Source organism: Solanum dulcamara, chromosome 4 (assembly GCF_947179165.1).
Source record: "Solanum dulcamara chromosome 4, daSolDulc1.2, whole genome shotgun sequence".
NCBI lineage: Eukaryota > Viridiplantae > Streptophyta > Magnoliopsida > Solanales > Solanaceae > Solanum > Solanum dulcamara.
Genome location: NC_077240.1, coordinates 10,574,602 through 10,593,377, shown reverse-complemented (window position 1 = coordinate 10,593,377; position 18,776 = coordinate 10,574,602). Strand labels below are relative to the sequence as shown.

General features: G+C 32.2%; 1 protein-coding gene across 2 annotated transcripts; it reads left to right on the top strand.

Annotated features, from left to right (window-relative positions):
• Positions 1 to 5,695: 5,695 nt before the first annotated feature.
• On the top strand, positions 5,696 to 18,475 carry LOC129886151 (ATP-dependent Clp protease proteolytic subunit-related protein 3, chloroplastic). 2 transcript variants are annotated; one of them, XR_008766182.1, is made up of 11 exons: positions 5,696 to 6,073; positions 6,790 to 6,891; positions 9,562 to 9,684; positions 13,668 to 13,727; positions 14,135 to 14,231; positions 14,339 to 14,412; positions 15,957 to 16,010; positions 16,094 to 16,177; positions 16,297 to 16,422; positions 17,759 to 17,843; positions 18,079 to 18,475. XR_008766182.1 is itself a non-coding variant. In XM_055960707.1 (10 exons), exons 1-9 carry the CDS (start codon positions 5,789 to 5,791, stop codon positions 16,396 to 16,398), a joined length of 981 nt encoding a protein of 326 aa, XP_055816682.1. In that variant the 5' UTR covers positions 5,697 to 5,788; the 3' UTR covers positions 16,399 to 16,422; positions 18,079 to 18,475. The 2 variants fall into 2 exon arrangements, 1 of the variants encoding a protein (XP_055816682.1); XM_055960707.1 differs by lacking the exon at positions 17,759 to 17,843 and having other exon boundaries at positions 5,697 to 6,073.
• Positions 18,476 to 18,776: the final 301 nt, after the last annotated feature.

Genomic DNA, 18,776 nt, shown 5'->3' with positions numbered 1-18,776 from the left:
TTCGGTTTCGTTGTTGCTCGGGTATTCCTTCTTGCCCTTCGGGAGATGTCTCTGATCAACATAAGCCAAATTTTGTATGATTTCAGTTTCTATATTAAAACAATTCATTCATTCAAGACTATCAAGTGCCTTCACAAAGGGTTCCTACAAACTACTAATAAATTTGGTTATTTTTCGGAACGTAGAATAATGGGGGTCCTGAAGACAAACCCCTATTACTACATATTGATGTTTTCATCGTAGCAGCAAAACATCATCTGCTAACCATATATTATACTCATACAGGGCAATATAGACTATAGTTTTTGTGGCCAATCATTCTCCAAGAAGAACTAGGTTAAATATTTTTTGCATGATTGTGAAAGAATATTTCTTTCAAATAAGAGTGTAAATTGTATGTCAATTGGGGGGCGATTATTCACCAAGAAGAGGGTTGTAAAAGTATATTTTTGGTAAGTAGAGCGTCTTTTTGATTTAGAAATAGTCTAATTACAGATACAAGACTAGTTACATTTTTTGTTGCTATGTGGCAAGGGTGTGAAATCTCACAACTTCAATAAGGAAGTAAAATTTATGGTATCGTATTGGGTTGAAAATGTTATGTAGCATTTGGTATTTATGCTATATAATAATTTATTTTTGGGGGGGTTGAATATGGTATTATTTGTGATTTGTATATGGTATTTTACAGATGGTATTACTATTGGCGTATATATGGTATATTACAATTGCTAATTTTTTTTTTTAAGTTGATCCATTTTCGATTTGATTGTGTTATGATTTAAATATTATAATTGTTGATTTTTTTGATTTTGAATATGGTGTTATTTGTGATTTGTATATATGGTGTTTTATAGTTGGTATTAACATTGACAGTTATATGATATATTATAGTTGCTAATTATTTTTTTAAAAAAAATTGGTCTATTTTCGATTTGATTGTGTTATGGTTTAAATATTATAATAGTTGATTTTTATGATTTTTGCCTGTGTTATGGTTTAATTATTTTTTTTGTGTATGTGATTATATTATATGATGAATGATATTTTTGATCGTGATTATATTATATGATGCATGATATTTCTAATTGTTTGCATATGGTACATGGCAGTTGATATTTTTTTATTTGATTGTGATTATTTTTTTGTGATGTGTATGTGGTACATGGCAGTTGATAATTTTTAAAATATGTTTATTGGTTTTTTATATATGATCGCAGTATGATTTCTACGATTTGTTCTAGTATTGGTTAGTTTATATTATGATTTAGAATACTTATATTTTTTTTAGATTTGATTATGGAATTATTATGGGTTTATTTTCTGTTATGGTTTATGATAATGGGTATTTGATTGGTTTTATTTGGTGTTTTGTCACGATCTAAAATGGGCCGTGAGAGACACACACACTTAACCTCTTAGGTGGGAGAACCAACGATACAAACCCCAACTTACATTAACGATTCAACTTATACATCACGACAATATTGCGGAAGCTCAATCTTATTAAAGTTAGAAATAACAAAAGTCACTAAAATCTATTACTTGACGTTCCCCAAAATCTGAAAGACATCACATGAAGGACATCTAAATTCTAAAACTAAGTCTGGAAATATCAAACACCAGAATAAACAAATAACAAAATGTGTTCGAAAACTAAAGACACTATGCCATAACCGAGAGAATCCATCACGAGCTAGAAGGATAGCTCACCCTGAAATCCGATGATCTTGAGACTGACTAGAGCTGAGGTCGACTCAAAGTCTGTGGAACACTCGTTGCACTCCACAAAATAAAACAAGAAAAGATGCAAGTAGGGGTCAGTACAGGACAACATGTACTGAGTAGGTATCATCGATCGACTCAAAATACAAATCAACATGCATAAAGTAATAGCGGGAAATCAACAACAACACTTAACAGGCGGCAACCAATGAATAATTACATAACCAATCAACAACATCAAGATCACACATGAGGACTCAAGCCTCCACATCACACTTTTTTGAAAAAATGAGTTTTGGAGATTGGGTAGTATTAAGTCATTTTAATTTATTTTTCTTTAATATTATCGTGCCAAAATGTGACACTCGATTCAAATATATCGTGTCGGAATGTGACACCCGATCCAAATATACCATGTCAGAACGTGACATCCGATCCAAATATATCGTGTCGGAACGTGACACCCGATCCAAATATAATTAATTTATCATTCTTCATGATTACATTCCACTTCATTAACAATATTTCACCAAGCCTTCTTTATTGAAGGCACCATTTTTGATAGGAAAAGTTCAAGATTATGGATATCATGGCCTCGGAATTTTAGACTAATCACAACAACATATCAACCATCCAAATCACGATAATTAAATGCATAGTAAACTTCACACATTACTCAATGAATATCAATCACTATTAAGGGTCTATCAATGATATAGAATAAAACCATAACACACCTCCACCGAAGAACCAAAGTTAAGCAAGCTAATTCACCGGTGATTTCCCTTTCTTCGATGCCTCAAAACGTTTCCAATCTATCAAGTATACAATATTTATAATAAGTAAACGAGTTCGTAGACATCCATACTATATATATGTTTAACCTAGACCCAATAACTCACCAAATTCTATTATCAATTCCCTAAAGCCCAAGCCTAGGATTAAGCCTTAATTCCTCCAAATAATATAACTTTGATGGATTTCATATAAACACTACACCTAATATTTAATTACATATCTCAATATGTCAAAACTTGATTTATAATGTAAAATAATATAATAATAGTTAAAATTGAAGCCACTGATTACGAAACCAGTGGCAACAACACGCCAAATTCCTATTGAAGTTCACAGATTACATTCCTATTACTTTCATAATTTCATATGATAATAATAATAAAATAATACTGATATGAACCCAAATATTTTGATAATAAGCACATGCTAATGTTTCCTGGTTTTTCAATATTCTAATTAGCATTCTTTATATTTTGGCCTAGCATTAGTTAGAATGGTGATGTAGTATTGTAATTGTTAGTTTGATAACTATAATTCTATATCCTCACGCTTAATCATTAAGAATTCATTGGTAAATCCTTGGCCCTCCAATTGTCTTCCCATTAACAATGTATCATTATATTATAATCCTAACAATTTGTTAAACATTCAACAACTTGACAATTATAAAGGTCTTACCTGACTGTGCAACCGCTTCTTGTGACGCCGCAGGTAAGTTCCCCCCCCCCCCCCCCCTTTTTTTTTTCTTTTCTAAAACCCTTGTGTATTAAAGTGATAAAACCTATTAACTTATTTTAATGAATATAGAATAAGTGGTATAGGGTATTAAATATATTATCACTTTAGCCCATTAACTAAATAGGTTATCTAAATTCATCCCTCAATTAAATAACCATAGTTATGAAAAAATCCAAAATACCCAATTAAAAATTTACGGGATGAGTTTTTTATGAACTAAAAATTCCTAATACTCAAAATGACCTAATGGGTCGTTACATGTTTGCTGGCGTATATCTTGGTGTAGGTCATATATTATTGATCATATTGGACTGGACATCATTATTTAATCATAATGTGCATCATTTTGTATATGAATTTTTTTGGTGATATAAAAAAGTTTAAGAATCTATTTCGAATTTGATTGTTAAAACTTGTGTTTAGTATGCTTTTAACTTTTTGTTGAAATGTATCACAAGAAAATATGAGAATTTCAAGATTGAAAGAGTCATTTATGATGCAAACACTAATCACGACAGACGTAATCAAGATTGCGGAAAAAACTATTTTAATTTAATATATTTTTATGGTGTAAAATTATAATTTGTATATCTATTTTAGTATAATTGTTTGATATATTGATATTGCTTTGTAAAACAATATCATAGATATAATACTTTATAATTTTAATTTTTTACGAATAATTTTTTTTTAACACTGATGATTTTTTCATATAATGTTGGTCTAGTTATTTATTAATTTGATTGTTTTTAGTGTAAGTTATTTATTGTGTTGGAAAAAAATTGTACACCAAATTTAACCAACAATGTACACTATTTAATATACTCAACTCTAAAATTAAAACTCTAAAACAAGGTTTAAGTGTAATATTTTATAACAGGTGTACAATTTGATTATATTTTGGTGTAAGTTATTCATTATGGTTAAAAATGGACATTAATATTAATTTTTTTCTTTTTATAAGTAAAATATATAAAATTGAAGAGAGAGAAATAAAAAGAGATTTGTCCAAAAAATTGAAATAAAATTAAAGAAAAGAGAGAGAAAAAAATATTTTTTCAAAGAGAGAGAGAAAGAGAAGATTCTATTTCCAAACAAAGAGATAAAATAGGATAAAATTGAAGAAAAAAGAAAAAAAAAATTCCAAAACACATCGTTGGATTGATTGAGCATAGGGCTCTTTCTGGTGGAAGGTGGTTTATATGGTCTAATTTCTGTTTACTCCTTTAAAAAAAAATCTGAAAATTGTAATAAACTTGAACAACTCAACAATGGAGTAATCAACTATTTTACCTAGAAATTATCGATGAACCTTGTAAAGAGAGATTTTTTTTTTTACAAAAATAAAAAAGATATTATTAAAGGATGTAAAAGTTGCATTGATGGTAATAGAAAGTGAGATACACCTTTTACCTTTGATATAATTAATGTAAAAGATATAATTGAGACTACGTTAATAAGTTGTTATTAATGAATATAAAAATAAAGAGAGAGAACCTTATGAGAGTTTTATTCTGATTGGGAATCCAAAGAATCATTAATTATCAAATTCTTAAAAATTAGCACGTAAATTAATAAAAAAGGTGAAAAAATGGCATCAATAAAACTATATAAAAATAATTTCGGAAATTAATTTAAGGTTAAGTTTGTAATTAAACACTTAGTTTTGTAAATAAAAGAAAGTAAATGCATGCATTGTTAATTGTTAATAAGGATCTTAAACTGCATATTCTTGTAATTGATAAATAGCTACAATTTGAAGTATAGTTTTCATTTGTAGATATAATTTGTTTAATTATCATCATAGATACTATTTTGGAGTTGTATCTGTATTCTATACACATACGATTTTGTTAGATGCACCGTATTTGTTTGCTTAACTTAGTTATATCAACACGTATAATTTCATTGAATACATTATATTCGCACGCAATCAAAATATATTATAACTCACTCCGTTTGAGTTGTATTAGCACATACATACAACATATATTTGTGTATGCTACTATATTTGAGTGTATCACACATAAATTCTATGAGATATATATATCATCACCAAAAGTCACCACAAACGTCACCACAAACACTTATATATTATTGTATTTGATTGTATCACACTTATATTTTACGAGATACGCTTCTATTATCACCAAAAACTACCTCAACCGAGCTGTATCCATCAGCCAAAAAATACTCTAACGTCTGTGTATTTGCTTATTTATTGAAACTATCCCTATATGTGGTAAACATAGTTTATAAATTTGACTTAATTAAGTATTTTTTCCTTATAATAATGGTAATTAAGAGTCCATTATCGACCATTAGAGTAAAATTCCGTTGGTAACGGCATGGGCTATAATAAGCCCATCCCAATATGGACTTGTCGATCTCTCATGACCCGACCTGTTTAAGTCACACTATCCAAATTCCACATCCTCATAGGTGATACTTCTAGAGCTCAGTTTCTTCCTTTCAAGCTTCCGTTGAAAGTGACCAGAAGAATCAAAATTCATCTGTGGAGAAACTTATGGCCACGTGCTTGCGGTTGCCCATGGCGTCCTCAATTCCATGTTCTTCATCTTCATCGATGCATCTGAAACATCGTAGCGTTAGCATTCGTTGTGCAGCCAATAGCTATTGCAGTGCAAAAATTCCCATGCCTCCTTTAAACCCTAACGACCCATTTCTAAGTAAGCTTGCCTCTGTTGCTGCAAATAATCCAGATGCACTCTTCTCTCGGCCTCAAAATTCTGATACGCCGCCGTTTTTGGACATTTACGACTCCCCTAAGCTCATGGCTACTCCTGCTCAGGTATATAGTTGATTTTTTCATTGGCTCAATTGCTTAATTGGTAGTCCTCTGTCCAAACTCCCAATTTGTTGGCAATATAGTGAAACGGTCTTCAAATATTTTCCGAGTATTTTTGTTAACTATAAAAAATGTGTTGACGCAAGTCACGGTTTGAAACTTTGCTTCCTTATCTATTATCTCATTATCTGAGTGGAGAAGGGTAGATGACTGGACCACTATCTGTATCCAACCATGCGCCATGGACCTTTCGGGCATTTCTCCGCCATCAAAAAAAAAAAAAAGAAAGAAAGAAAGGAAAGATGTCAGTTAGAGTACTCTGGTCTTTATGTTATTCATGTATATATATATTTTGTTTTTAGAGAATAAGAAATCTATGTTTAGCTTCAGACGAAAATTGAATGTGCTGACCCTCACATTCTTTTCGGACGGAAGGATTTTTATTTTTTATCAATATGTTGTTGATTTTATTAGAGATTGTTTAGGAAAGAAGCTGCTGCAATTGGATGCTTATGTTGTTAGGAGTCTGTTCTGTACTGAATTCATTTGGTCTACCTTCTTCATTTCGTTTTTAGCTTTGGAATGATTTTGTTCTCCTCTCTTTTAATGTTATTGATTATATGTAAAGCAATTAATCAAGTCTCTGAATCTTTTTTTGTTGGGATTTTATTATATTCTGATTGGTATTGTTTGGTCTGTGTTTTTGCTATTTGAATTAGGTGGAGAGATCAGTATCATACAATGAGCACAGAGCGAGTACACCTCCACCAGACTTACCCTCTATGTTGCTCCATGGTAGAATAGTTTATATTGGCATGCCGGTATGTCATCTTCTTCATCATCTGTTATTTTCCGAGTTACCCTGTGCTTATTAGTGATTTTTGCAACGTTTTGGCGTAAGTAGGTATTGGAAATAATGGCTGACATTCAACTCGTTCCTTCTACCATTTATCCTAGTTCGTTCTTGTGCTTTAATGCCTTATCGTTGCTCAAACTATATATACTTACCCTGGTAGATTTAGCTGCCCCTTCCACCCTTTCTCCTCATAGAAATCATGTTCTTACAAAAAATTATATAACTAAAGTGGAAGGTCGTTCAAGTTGAAGGAGTTCATAGGCTAATCATCCATGTGCCATATGAGTTTCAGAGAAACCTGTCCTTTTGTTGAATGTCTTATACCTGGATGTTCTTCTGTTAGTAAGTCTTTCTAGGATGGTGAGTGAAATAGTGTCTCTCTGTGCCTGTGGAATCATAGAGGGAGAGAGAGAGAGAGAAAACTAAATAGAAGGCGTGAGGAGTACCATGGATCTAAGGCATGTACCTTAATGCCAATGAAATCTGTATAAAGAGGACAAAACTAAAGAAATAATAGCCATCAAAGCTATATGTCAATGGTGAAGAAATGCTATGCATGAATATGCTAGTAATTAGAAACATAGTTACAACAGGTTTTAAATTTAGAGTAAGAAACCTAATTACTAATCCGAATAAGCAAATTATTTGAATGATTAAATTAATAATTGTTTTTGAATTTAATTACAAGGTTTTCATTTTGTATCTTCACTAAATTGCGTTTCCTTCGTTTTTCTTGGTCCGATATTACTTAATTACATGCATATATCGTTAAAAACATTCATTTTATTCCTTACTTGTGCGTTTCTACACTAAAGACGTGCAAGGATTTGTCTTTGCCCTTGAAGCCCCAATAGATACTTGACCTTTCTCCACGCTTTTTGCCTTTGACAACTTTGGATGCATCCATCTTTGTTCTGTTTGCTATCAGTCAGCATAAAGAGCCAAATAAGAAATGTGATTGATGAGAAAGGGCACTTCTTGGTTGGTATCCTTGTGTTGAATGGTGAATGTAAGGCTATTTTGTGTCGAGAAGATTCCTCAAGATCGACAAAAGGAGAGAATTGGCTGGTGCATGCGATGTTGCTGAAGCTGGTAAAATCAGGATGATCTATGGTCTACAATTTTATGGACTGGGATTGTAATGAAAGCTTAATTAGTCATCGGACTGATACAATTTGTTATTTTTCTGGAAAATGGATAGTCCATCAGGTGACTCTATAGAGCTACAATCTTCAAGTAGGAATAGCAATTGTGTTTTGAACTTGTCAGAAAAGTAATATGGGTTACCCCCTTTCTCGCTAAAGATATACAATGTCATTTTTAGTCGTTTTATCCGTTCATTAATTTTTAGTCTTTATTTCTAATATTCTCGAACCCTTGTACATTGTGCTAGTTGTCTGCAATTTAAAGGTTGTGCTAGTTGTGTGCAATTTAAAGGCTTAGGGGTCGTTTGGTAGCTGGTTTGGAGGTGAGTTATGCATACACTAAATCCTGCATAAGTAATACCACGTTTGGTAGCTAATTAAGAGGTAGATTATTCATGTATAAAATTAATACTGGGTTTGATTTGCTTTTTAGAAACATGCAAAACTAATACATGTATACGTTAATTAATTTATGCAGGATAGAAGGTGGAATAACTAATACATGAATAACTAATAGATGCATAAAATAATACATAAATTTCCTCATAACTAATTCCTACATTACTAATCTATCAAACGACCCCTTAGTGAATTAGACACATCTTTGAGATGCTTGTATTGGACACTATCATCCAATATGTATAACATACCTGTTAGATCTTCAAAGAAACTATTTTTTTTTCCAGCGCAACCTTTCTGCTTTAGTTGGATGGCTCTTGTATGTACTGTTCCATTTTATTTACAAGGTTCTCATGCCCTATCTGAAGGCCCCAGCCCCTTTCCAAAAGAAAAGGAAAATATGAGATGTGTCTGTGACTTTAGAACACTTAGTTTTGTCCCATTCAACTATCCTATTTTCCTTGTTAGATTATTGCAAGATGTGTTTATTTTTCTTAAATAGAAACATAGTTCTGCATTCCTGTGACAACAACAACAACAACAAACGCAGTGTAATCCCACGAGTGGGTCTGGGGAGGGTGGGAAGGGGAGTGTTACGCATACCTTCCCTCCTACCTTGTGAAGGTAGGGTGTTCCTATGACTATTCTAAAAAAACATCTAAAAAAACATAAGGCCCACAGAAAAGGTCACAAGACCTTATAATTATAGTACAAAAATTAAATTTATCAATAGTTAACTTCATCTCACTTTGAGGATAGTTCTAATGTTCCCGGTTGATATATGCACTATATTTGTCATCATAGGTTCATTGCTGTAAGTTCTAGTGACAGCGATGCTCTCGGATACCTACTTGTTTTATTATTTGGAGTTTCCATCTGATGTACTACTTTTAGTTTTGCCGAAGTTTGGGCCTTTGGGATATTTTATATGGTGCTTTGGCAATATTTTGCACACATAAATATGTTGACGTACTGAATTTCTAGTTTGGTTTGCAACAACTTGTGCGTTGCTATTTATTATTGCAGTTCAGTAAACTCCTTTACTCTTCATTTCTTTATTAGCACAAAATAATCACGATTTTTCTTTTCAGTTGGTGTCAGCAGTCACAGAGCTTGTGATTGCAGAGTTGATGTACCTACAGTATATGGATCCTAAAGAGCCAATTTATCTATACATAAATTCTACTGGGACTACCCGTGATGATGGTGAAACAGTGAGTTTTCATATAGGGGCATGCTTAGTGCCTCTCTCTCCTCTCTCTCTCTCTCTCTATATTGCTACTATATATAAGGAAGAACAACAAATTTTATAGGCCTCATAGGGGTATTATAGGAATCTCAATTTATTTATGCTTACATGTGGCTGCTGAGTTGCCTTTGCCCTGCATTTCCTCACATTTTCCCTCTTTAATTACCTAAATCCACTCACACCTGGCCCTTTCTAATTGGTGTGTACCGTGTAGTGTGACTTCTTGGCCCTCATTAATGCTTTTGTACGTTCTTCTTAATGAAAAAATGTAGGTACTTGAATTATTATTTATTGCTCCCTCCGTCCCATATTACTTGTCCACATTACTAAAAGTATTTGTTCTAAATTATTTGTCAATTTAAAAAAAGCAAGATGTAATTTTTTCTTCTCATTTTTGCCTTAAAATTATTATTTTTAAAATTATAAATATTGTAAAGTTCCTCCATTGTTAATCTTGGTATTGATGGATAAGGCAAATAACTAGAGTGTATTAATTAGAGTTAAAGCGTAAATTAGTAAAAATACCCCTCTCATTTATCATTTTTTTAAGGGGCTTGTAAAGAGAGAAGTGGACTAGTTATATGAGACAGAGGGAGTATTATTCTTTTGAAATTATTAGGTGAATTTGTGGAAGACTTTAAAGTTTAAACTAAGACTATAAATTAATACAAATTTGAAGTTATTGAAAAGTTTATTATGTTATTTAGATGGTTCTAGAAGATGAAAATATGGGTCTTTGTTAATACATATGTAAACAAAATACATTATTAAATTTCAAATGAACTTAAGATATCATAAGAGCTTGAACTAAATAATTCCATTTCCATCTATAGTTAAAATATTGAAAGAGTAAAATGAAAATTTATTTGTATATATTGGAAATTTAGTTATTATGTGAGATTTTGTTTTATGTATTTTGGAAGTATTTGTCAATTTACCTTTTAATTTCTCGATGCACCTTGATTCATGTCTTCCTTTTTAAAAAAATAATCACAATCTACTTTTCTATGGGTTTAATAAAAAATAATTGATACAAAATAGTTGGAATTACTTATCTTTTTCATATTCTTGCTTTGGTTTGAATTTTAATTTAGAGATAAATGTCAAAAACACACTTAAACTATCCTTTTTTTTTAATTTCATACCTAAATTATTGAAAGTATGAGTTTCAAACCTAAACTATTACTTATTAGTTTGAGAAACACACATCAGTGGTGTGTGTAATACACTCTCTCTATTTTTTGGCAAAAACCTTGCTACATGACATTCCACATGTATAAAATATTTCATCTTGACAAAAATTAAATAAACTATTAATATTAGTTAAAAGTTAAAGACTAAAGTATTTCTATCCCAAAAAAAGAAATTATTTTTTTAAAAATAAAATTTAAAGTATTTTGCTCACGCACTCCACCACCTCTCCTCCCCTCTTACAATCCCCGTTCTTTTATTTTTTTAAATTTCCTCTATAAAACATTGTAAAAAAAATCATACTCACCCCTCCCCCATTTTTCCTAAAAAATATTATTATTTTTATTTTTTTTAAAAAATAAAATTATACCCAACCCATCTAACCCTCCGCTCTTAATTTATATTTTTCTCATTTCGTGTTAGATATGTACATATGTTTTTTTCTACTTGCGTACCGAATATAACAGAAATTAAAATTTTATTTTAAGAAAAGTCTTGCGGCAAGTAAAAAATACTTTTCTAAAATTATATGTAAATATCTAACACAAAACGAGAAATTTTTTGAAAGCGGAGGGTTTGGTGGGGCGAGGTAGAACTTTTTTTTTAAAAAAAAAAAAAATATTTGAAGAGGGTGGGGGGAGGGGAGATGAAGTAAGAATTTTTTAAAAAACTTTTATAAAAGAAATTTAATAAATAAAAATAAAACAAAAAAATTGGGGGGGGGGGGGCGTAATGGTGAGAGAAAGTGGTGGAGTGAGGTAAGAAAAATATTTTATATTTTATTTTATAATTTTTTTGGGCAGGAGATAATAATACTTTAATCTTTAATTTTAATTAATTCTAATAATTTATTTAATTTTTGTTAAGGTGTGGAGTGTGATGTGTTTCTCAAATTATTAAGTGATAGTTTGGGTATGAAACTCATACTCCCAATAGTTTAGGTATGAAATTCAAAAAAGGTAAATAGTTCAAGTGTATTTTTGGCACTTATATCTTTAATTTATTTGCATGCACAAGTCACTTTTTATAACATTTCTTCTTCTTTCGTAGAATGTGTATTTAATTTTGTTTTCCTATGAAAAAGGTTAGTACAATGACTTTCAGTAGATTAGTTAGAGTGTATAAAATATTTAAAGAATCAACAAATTAACATCTTTTGGGGGAAAAGAAGGACAAAAACCTTTATTTTTTTTTAAAAAAATTACTCAATAAGATTGGGGAACGAAGGGGAGGATAAGTGTAAGAAGTTAAAATCTGAATTTTGGTGTTTATATAACAAGGTTATATATTGTTTTTGTTGAATCAAGTACGATTCTCATGTAAATTTTTTTCCGACTTCATTTTTTTTAATTGAATAGAAAATGTTTGTTGCCTAGGAAATATATATGATCCATTACAAATACTGAAAGGAGAAACTATTGACCATTGACATATGGTGTTGGAATGAAGATAGCATTATCAGTAAAGATCTAAATATTTTTTAAATCTCTTTTGTTTTATTAACTAAAAATTAAACTTTTAAGCATAAAACATATATGAAGAACTAAATTGATTCTTGAAGTTCATTTTAATGAATTTAGATTTTCCTTGAATTTCATATCAAACTAGGGTTAAACCATTAAACATGAAATAATGAGTGAAAAATTAGTGGATATCAAAAGAAACCCATTTTATCTATAACTAATGATCACATGCCTACAAATTCATAATTAAACATGCCAAAATGTTTTTCAGTTTGTGATTTATGTCAAGTTGTAATTGTCATACTTCAAATCATATTAGTTTATGGAAAATCAAATCACTTGTATTCATTTGGTATTTATATTTTTCTCTCAAACTTGCTTCTTCATAAGTAACTTCTTATTTAAAAATTATCCAATATAACTAAGAAACTTCTTATTTCAAAATTATCCAATATAACTAAGAAACTTCAATTATTACGATTACTATTCTTATATGTCATGAAAAATATGACACAAATTATACCTCTTTAGTTTAAATTATTATTTTTATATTTTGAGCTTGGGCTCGGACTTAGCACGGGCCTCTTGCAACTAGTGTATATATATATGCGCGTGTGTGTATATATATGGGGATTGGTGCTAAGTAATGAAGTAATACCAAGACGTGTTTTTCTCTTATTATTTTCTAAAGTGGTTGTTTCTGTATCTTCTATTTGATCCTTGATATGAGGACGTGGTTTTAACGTACACTTTGTCCAACTTGAGCTATTAAAAGTGTTATGCTCTAGCTTGCTGGTGGATACGTGATGATTGATGACTTTTAATAACAGTTTACATGGTTATGATGATCGGCTCATGGCTTTCACATTCTTAGGTCAATGGTCAACGTTTGTAGGAAACACCTTTTATGATGACGAAATATAACATGCCACAATTCTGTAAACTACTCCCTGTTAAGAGTTCTTATCAGAAAAGATACCACAATGACTAAGATTTTGGCTTTCTAAGCTTTCTGCTCATGCACTCTATGTTGTTGTTTTGTTGATCAATATCGACTTCTAATTTACTATATAAAATGAAAATGAGCAGGGTGTGCCCTTCATTTTAAACATGAGGAAAGTAGATTGGTCTAAAGCATGAGAATGCTGTTAGTTTTCTTGGTCCACAATTACGTACTCTTATTATTAATAGAAATCTAAATATGGGACACAGTTCTCTGTGCTTGATAGGTGTTTGGTGTTGGGGTTGATGTTATGCTCAAATTAACCGATCTAGGGATATGTTATCAATGTAGGTTGGTATGGAAGCAGAAGGTTTTGCAATTTATGATGCCATGATGCAACTAAAAAACGAGGTAAGCTCACCAACAACTAAAATAGTTCTTGCTATATAGTATTCCATTTTAATCTAGCATTAGAATGTAGGATTTTTTCATATCTAGGCCTTCTTTTCTTAAGACAAATTTACTGGATAAAAACAAGCCTTTTGACTGATGATTTTGTTTAAAGATAAGTTAGTTTTCTTTTCTTTTCTGTGTGATTGTATTGAATCTGCATGAGAGTTTTGACTTTGTTCAAAGTCATTGCAATCTTTTTGTCGAACTTAATTGGGACAATCTATAATTTGTTGTTTGCCTTAATCTCTATGCCTTCAGACCAAGTACATTGAAATTTAAACTTCATGTTTACCCCTGAAAGCATATTTTAGCCTGTTCCATTTATGATTTTGTTAGCATTCTCTGGTTGTTAATTACCCATGCAGATACACACTGTAGCAGTTGGTGCTGCCATTGGTCAGGCATGTCTCTTGCTTGCAGCTGGTACTAAGGGCAAAAGGTTTATGATGCCACATTCCAAAGGTAGTGTCAAGTTTTCTCGTTCTTAGTTATAATTTTGACAGCATGGATTTTCTTTCATTTTCATTTTTTTTAATGATTTCTGATGTTTGGGTGATGTTCTATTCCAGCCATGATTCAACAGCCCCGTGCGCCATCATCTGGATTAATGCAGGCCAGTGATGTTTTCATCAGGGCAAAGGAGGTTAGTGTGATGTCTTCTTCAGTTATCTTCCCTTTAATTTACCAAAAAGATGTGTCTTCATGGTAGTGACTGGTAGAGCTTTAGGGTATGATGGTTTTTGATGAAATCTTTGATCAATGAACGTTTTGTTTTTACTTACTGTTTAGATTCTGATCGGCCTTCTATTTAACGGACCTAAAAAATCTTCTTTCTAGGTTTAAGTATCACTGTGGGATTTTTTGTTTTTATTCTCAAAAAAGGTATCACTTTGGGCCTGTCCTTGCCATCACATCCTATTAGTGGAACGGTTAAATGAATATGACGTCATAAAAAATGAAGAATTGTTGCTAGTTTCACCTTCAAATATCATTTTTATTTACCTAAGAGATATAAAGAAAAGTATGAAGTTTTGTTTGACTGAGTTAGCTTGATCCTTGACCAATTGGTCTACCTGCTGAGTCCATTGGAGAAGGTTGCCTTATTTTAAAAAAATTGTTTCAGCTCTGTATCTTTTCCTTAAGTTTTAATGAAGATCTCTCATGAAAAAACATTATAGAAAATGAGGGTCTTTTAGTAAATATATCCTTAAAGTTGACACCTTTATGTTTTGAGGAGGCGAGGTCTGTTTAGTTTCTGAGGCCACATTGCAGGTGTGAGTAATTGGTCCTACGATTTAACCTCATTGTGCCAATTTAATTTTTCAAGTTGATAAAAGTTCACACACCAATAATTCCAAATTCCTTAGTATTTATCAGTAGCTATACATTTCCAGCCAATGGTTTCTGAAAGAAAGTTCGTGATATTAATAGAAGTTGAAACTTTCACGGTCTTAGTTAATATGTTACCCCATTGTTTTTTGAGTTTGGCTTTGACTGTTATAAAGTGTTCCGTTATCTTAGCATTTATATCTGGTTTTTTTCGTGCATGCTGATTCCTAATTAAAGGGAGGCAGGGAGGTTCAATTGAATCCCCTTCGCTGAAAAATTGTACCGCGAACATAGGGCAGAAACATTTTTTTTTGGGTTATCCTTTTAATTAGAAGGGAAGGTTTAAATGTAGTGGCAGAGAAAGAGAGAGATGGGGTGGTGGTGGTGGTGGTGGGGATTCATAAAAAGTTCCTTTTAATCATTGGTCAAGTGTGGCACTATAGTATTTTGTTTTATCCCTTTAATGAATTTCTGGCTCCACCACTGCTTGCATGTATATATCTTTTGTTTATGTGTGTGAACAAACACTGACGACGACATGCAAAGTTTGTGACTTACGTGTTCTAAACATAAAGAACATACAATTGATTGTAAAGTACGTAACCATAGAATTACTACAAATTAAATTACATGCTAATTAGTTGTTAAGGATATTTTAGTCAATTATGGCTTATTCAGAACTCTATATCATGTTCAGTGTACCCAAAGGATGTTGTACGTTCTCAAGATAAATCCATCTAAAACTGAACTATCCCTGGATGAAGTCATCGCAAGCTGTCTTATTTAGGCATCAACTCTTACTTTTTGAACCTGAATATATTCTAATGGGATCGATCAGCTGACTGTTCTCTTTTGCAGGTAATCGTAAACAGAGACACTCTTGTCAAGCTTTTGGCTCAACATACTGGAAATGTAAGTAGTAATCTTTTCTTGCTTGTTGTCCATTTGTAAATCAAACAGAAGGCGTAATGGCATCTCCTGTTGTGTCTTACCAGTCAGAAGAGACTGTTTCCAATGTGATGAGAAGACCATATTACATGGATGCTATCAGAGCTAGAGAATTTGGCGTCATTGATAAGGTAAATAACTTTCATTATTATGCCAACTGTGCCATGTCTTAAATATCTTCTGAAGTTATTGGAGGTGCTAAAGGTTTATCTGGTGGCTTTTCTAACTAACGCTAGTTCTTGGGTTTCAGATTCTTTGGCGTGGCCAGGAGCAGGAGCAGATTATGGCAGGTGTTGATGCACCAGAGGTGTGGGACAAGAATGCAGGCATCAAAGTTGCTGATGCTATTTAGGTTATTCCAAGATATAATCTGATGGTATTCTCTTCTTTCCTTATTTGTCTTTTCAGTAGGTAAATGTGGGTTAATATGACACACCAAACAAAAACTTAACTTAGGTTTATATATAAACTAAGATCTAGGGTAGTGCTTTCTCACAATGTTTGGGCCCTTATGTTATTGCTATCCGTAATCCAATTGTCCAGTCTTGGGTGTGCGCTCAGTGTTTAAGAGCCCTACCTTGGTTGAGGGTATGATTTATTGTCTCTTTGTGGTTTTTAGGCAATTTTCACCTCTTGATTTAGATTTTAGATTGAGTTAATCCATGTTTGATTTTGCTTTACGTAGGATCAGAGCCAGAGCCTCTATGATCTCAGTAAAACTTAAGCAATATGGTGGGCAGGTGCCCGGCCGAAATTTCGTCTTTTCTTTCTTCTTTTCGGAATTTAGCACTGCCTCTTTTTGGCAGCCGACCTTCCTCTCTTAGCTATTGGCATCGTTCATCTCTTCAACAGATGTTCTACTGCTTATCTTTTTTCACATGGTATAAGAATCTCTACGACATTAGTAGGGTCTTAAGAAATTTGGCCTGCCAACAGAGCCTGGCCTTATGCAGCATACCAGGCTAATGATTTTCTTTTCTTTCTTCTTTTTGGTGTTTGGCACTTTTTCTTCTTGGCGACCTTCCTCCCTCTGCTATTGGCACCCGCTCATCTGTCCAATGACTGTATAGCCATTGTCTCTCTGTACAGAGACTGGCGTTGTTCATCTGCATGACAACCAATGCTACTAATCTCTACTGCAGCTGGCACCCTCCTCTTAACTTTGTATTTTCTTGTCATTGTTTCACCAATTCAAATTATGTTAATAGTGTCGTAGAAATTTTGCAAACCATACCTCTTTCTAGTGGCTGATTTTATTTTTGATTTCCATGTACTTTCTATTTGTGCAATTGCCAATGACAGAAGACTCCATTAGAGAAGAATTCTAGCATGTCTTTTCCTTTTGATGATTGTGCATCATAATGAAATTTTGGTGGCAACCTGTTGGGTTTTCAAAACAAGCAAACTCAAGTTGTTTTTTCCAGTTTGAGTTTGAAAGTATGTGTTGTATTTTATGACAAAAATTATGTGCGCTTAGATATATTGAACTTAATAAACAACATATGGTAAATATTCTTTGTTTTAAGTATCAAATAATTACATACCATATTAGAAATAAAGATTACGACATTATATGTTGTTGGATGCCCCAAATTTCTATATATCTTCACTTGCACATTGTTAATAGACTAATTCAAATATGTATATTTTTTTGTCACTCTTTACAATCCGAATATTGACACTAAAAATGTGATTTCCTTCCATCTGCCTAGGCCTTGGTGGATAAAGTTATGTGGTGCCTGTGCTTGTGGAATAGTCTAGGTGTGCACAACTAGACACCCACACCATTTGAAAATGGTTAGCAAGAATGTTATTCTCCATCCCGTTTTTACTATTTCCATGAGGGTTCGTTGAATCATTTAGTTTTTCGCTTTTCTAGTGTTAAATGAGTCAAGTTTATATGGTTTCTTGGTTTGTTAGGTATCATACGCTGCGTTCAGTAGTGAATATGTTCTGGAGAAGCAGCTATCTTGTCAAGTTGTTTTAGAGACTTTATGATCCCTATTAAGCTCTTCTAGCTATTCATTGGCAGGGAATATTGACGGAAGCGTTTCAACCGTCAAGGGGACTGAAACTCCGGTTCATTTCACAAGAAAAGAGTGTTACCAAGTGAGAGAAAAATCTGGTTTGAGCAAGTCTTGAAATGGACGCACTTGCTGTAGCTCTCCAAGATTATACAGTATCATTATGAGATACTTACTACATAGCAACCAAGAATAGGGTTTTTGCTTTGGATAAAAAGCATTGTACACAAATTGTTGTTTTTCTGAATTTGTGAGTTGCACTATTATTAGCTAATGAACTCTTCTTTTTTTTTCTCTAGATTCCTCTTCGACAAATTTTTCTTTTGATATATGTGTTATTCTTGTCTTGTCATAACAGCTTTTGTGAGGCAAGAAATATGAATTTATGCACGTTTTTATTTTGTATTTTTCCTTGAATATTCGAAAGGTCACCTCCTGAGAAATTTTTGGCTACAATCTATTTTCATTGGATCAAGTTGTTGGGGCGAACCTGCAAATAAAAGAAAGAGAAAGCCATCAACGTGCGCGGTAAATTATGTGCATTCTGTTATACAAACAAAGGGCTAAGAAAATATAGGTCCCTTATGTTTTTGATGGTAAAATCAAATATAGCCGATGGAGTTTGGTAAAATATTTGAAGGAGCCTAAAATCGTTAATTTTTTTAGAAAATTTTAAAAAATCAATATTATTCAATACTTGCCTACT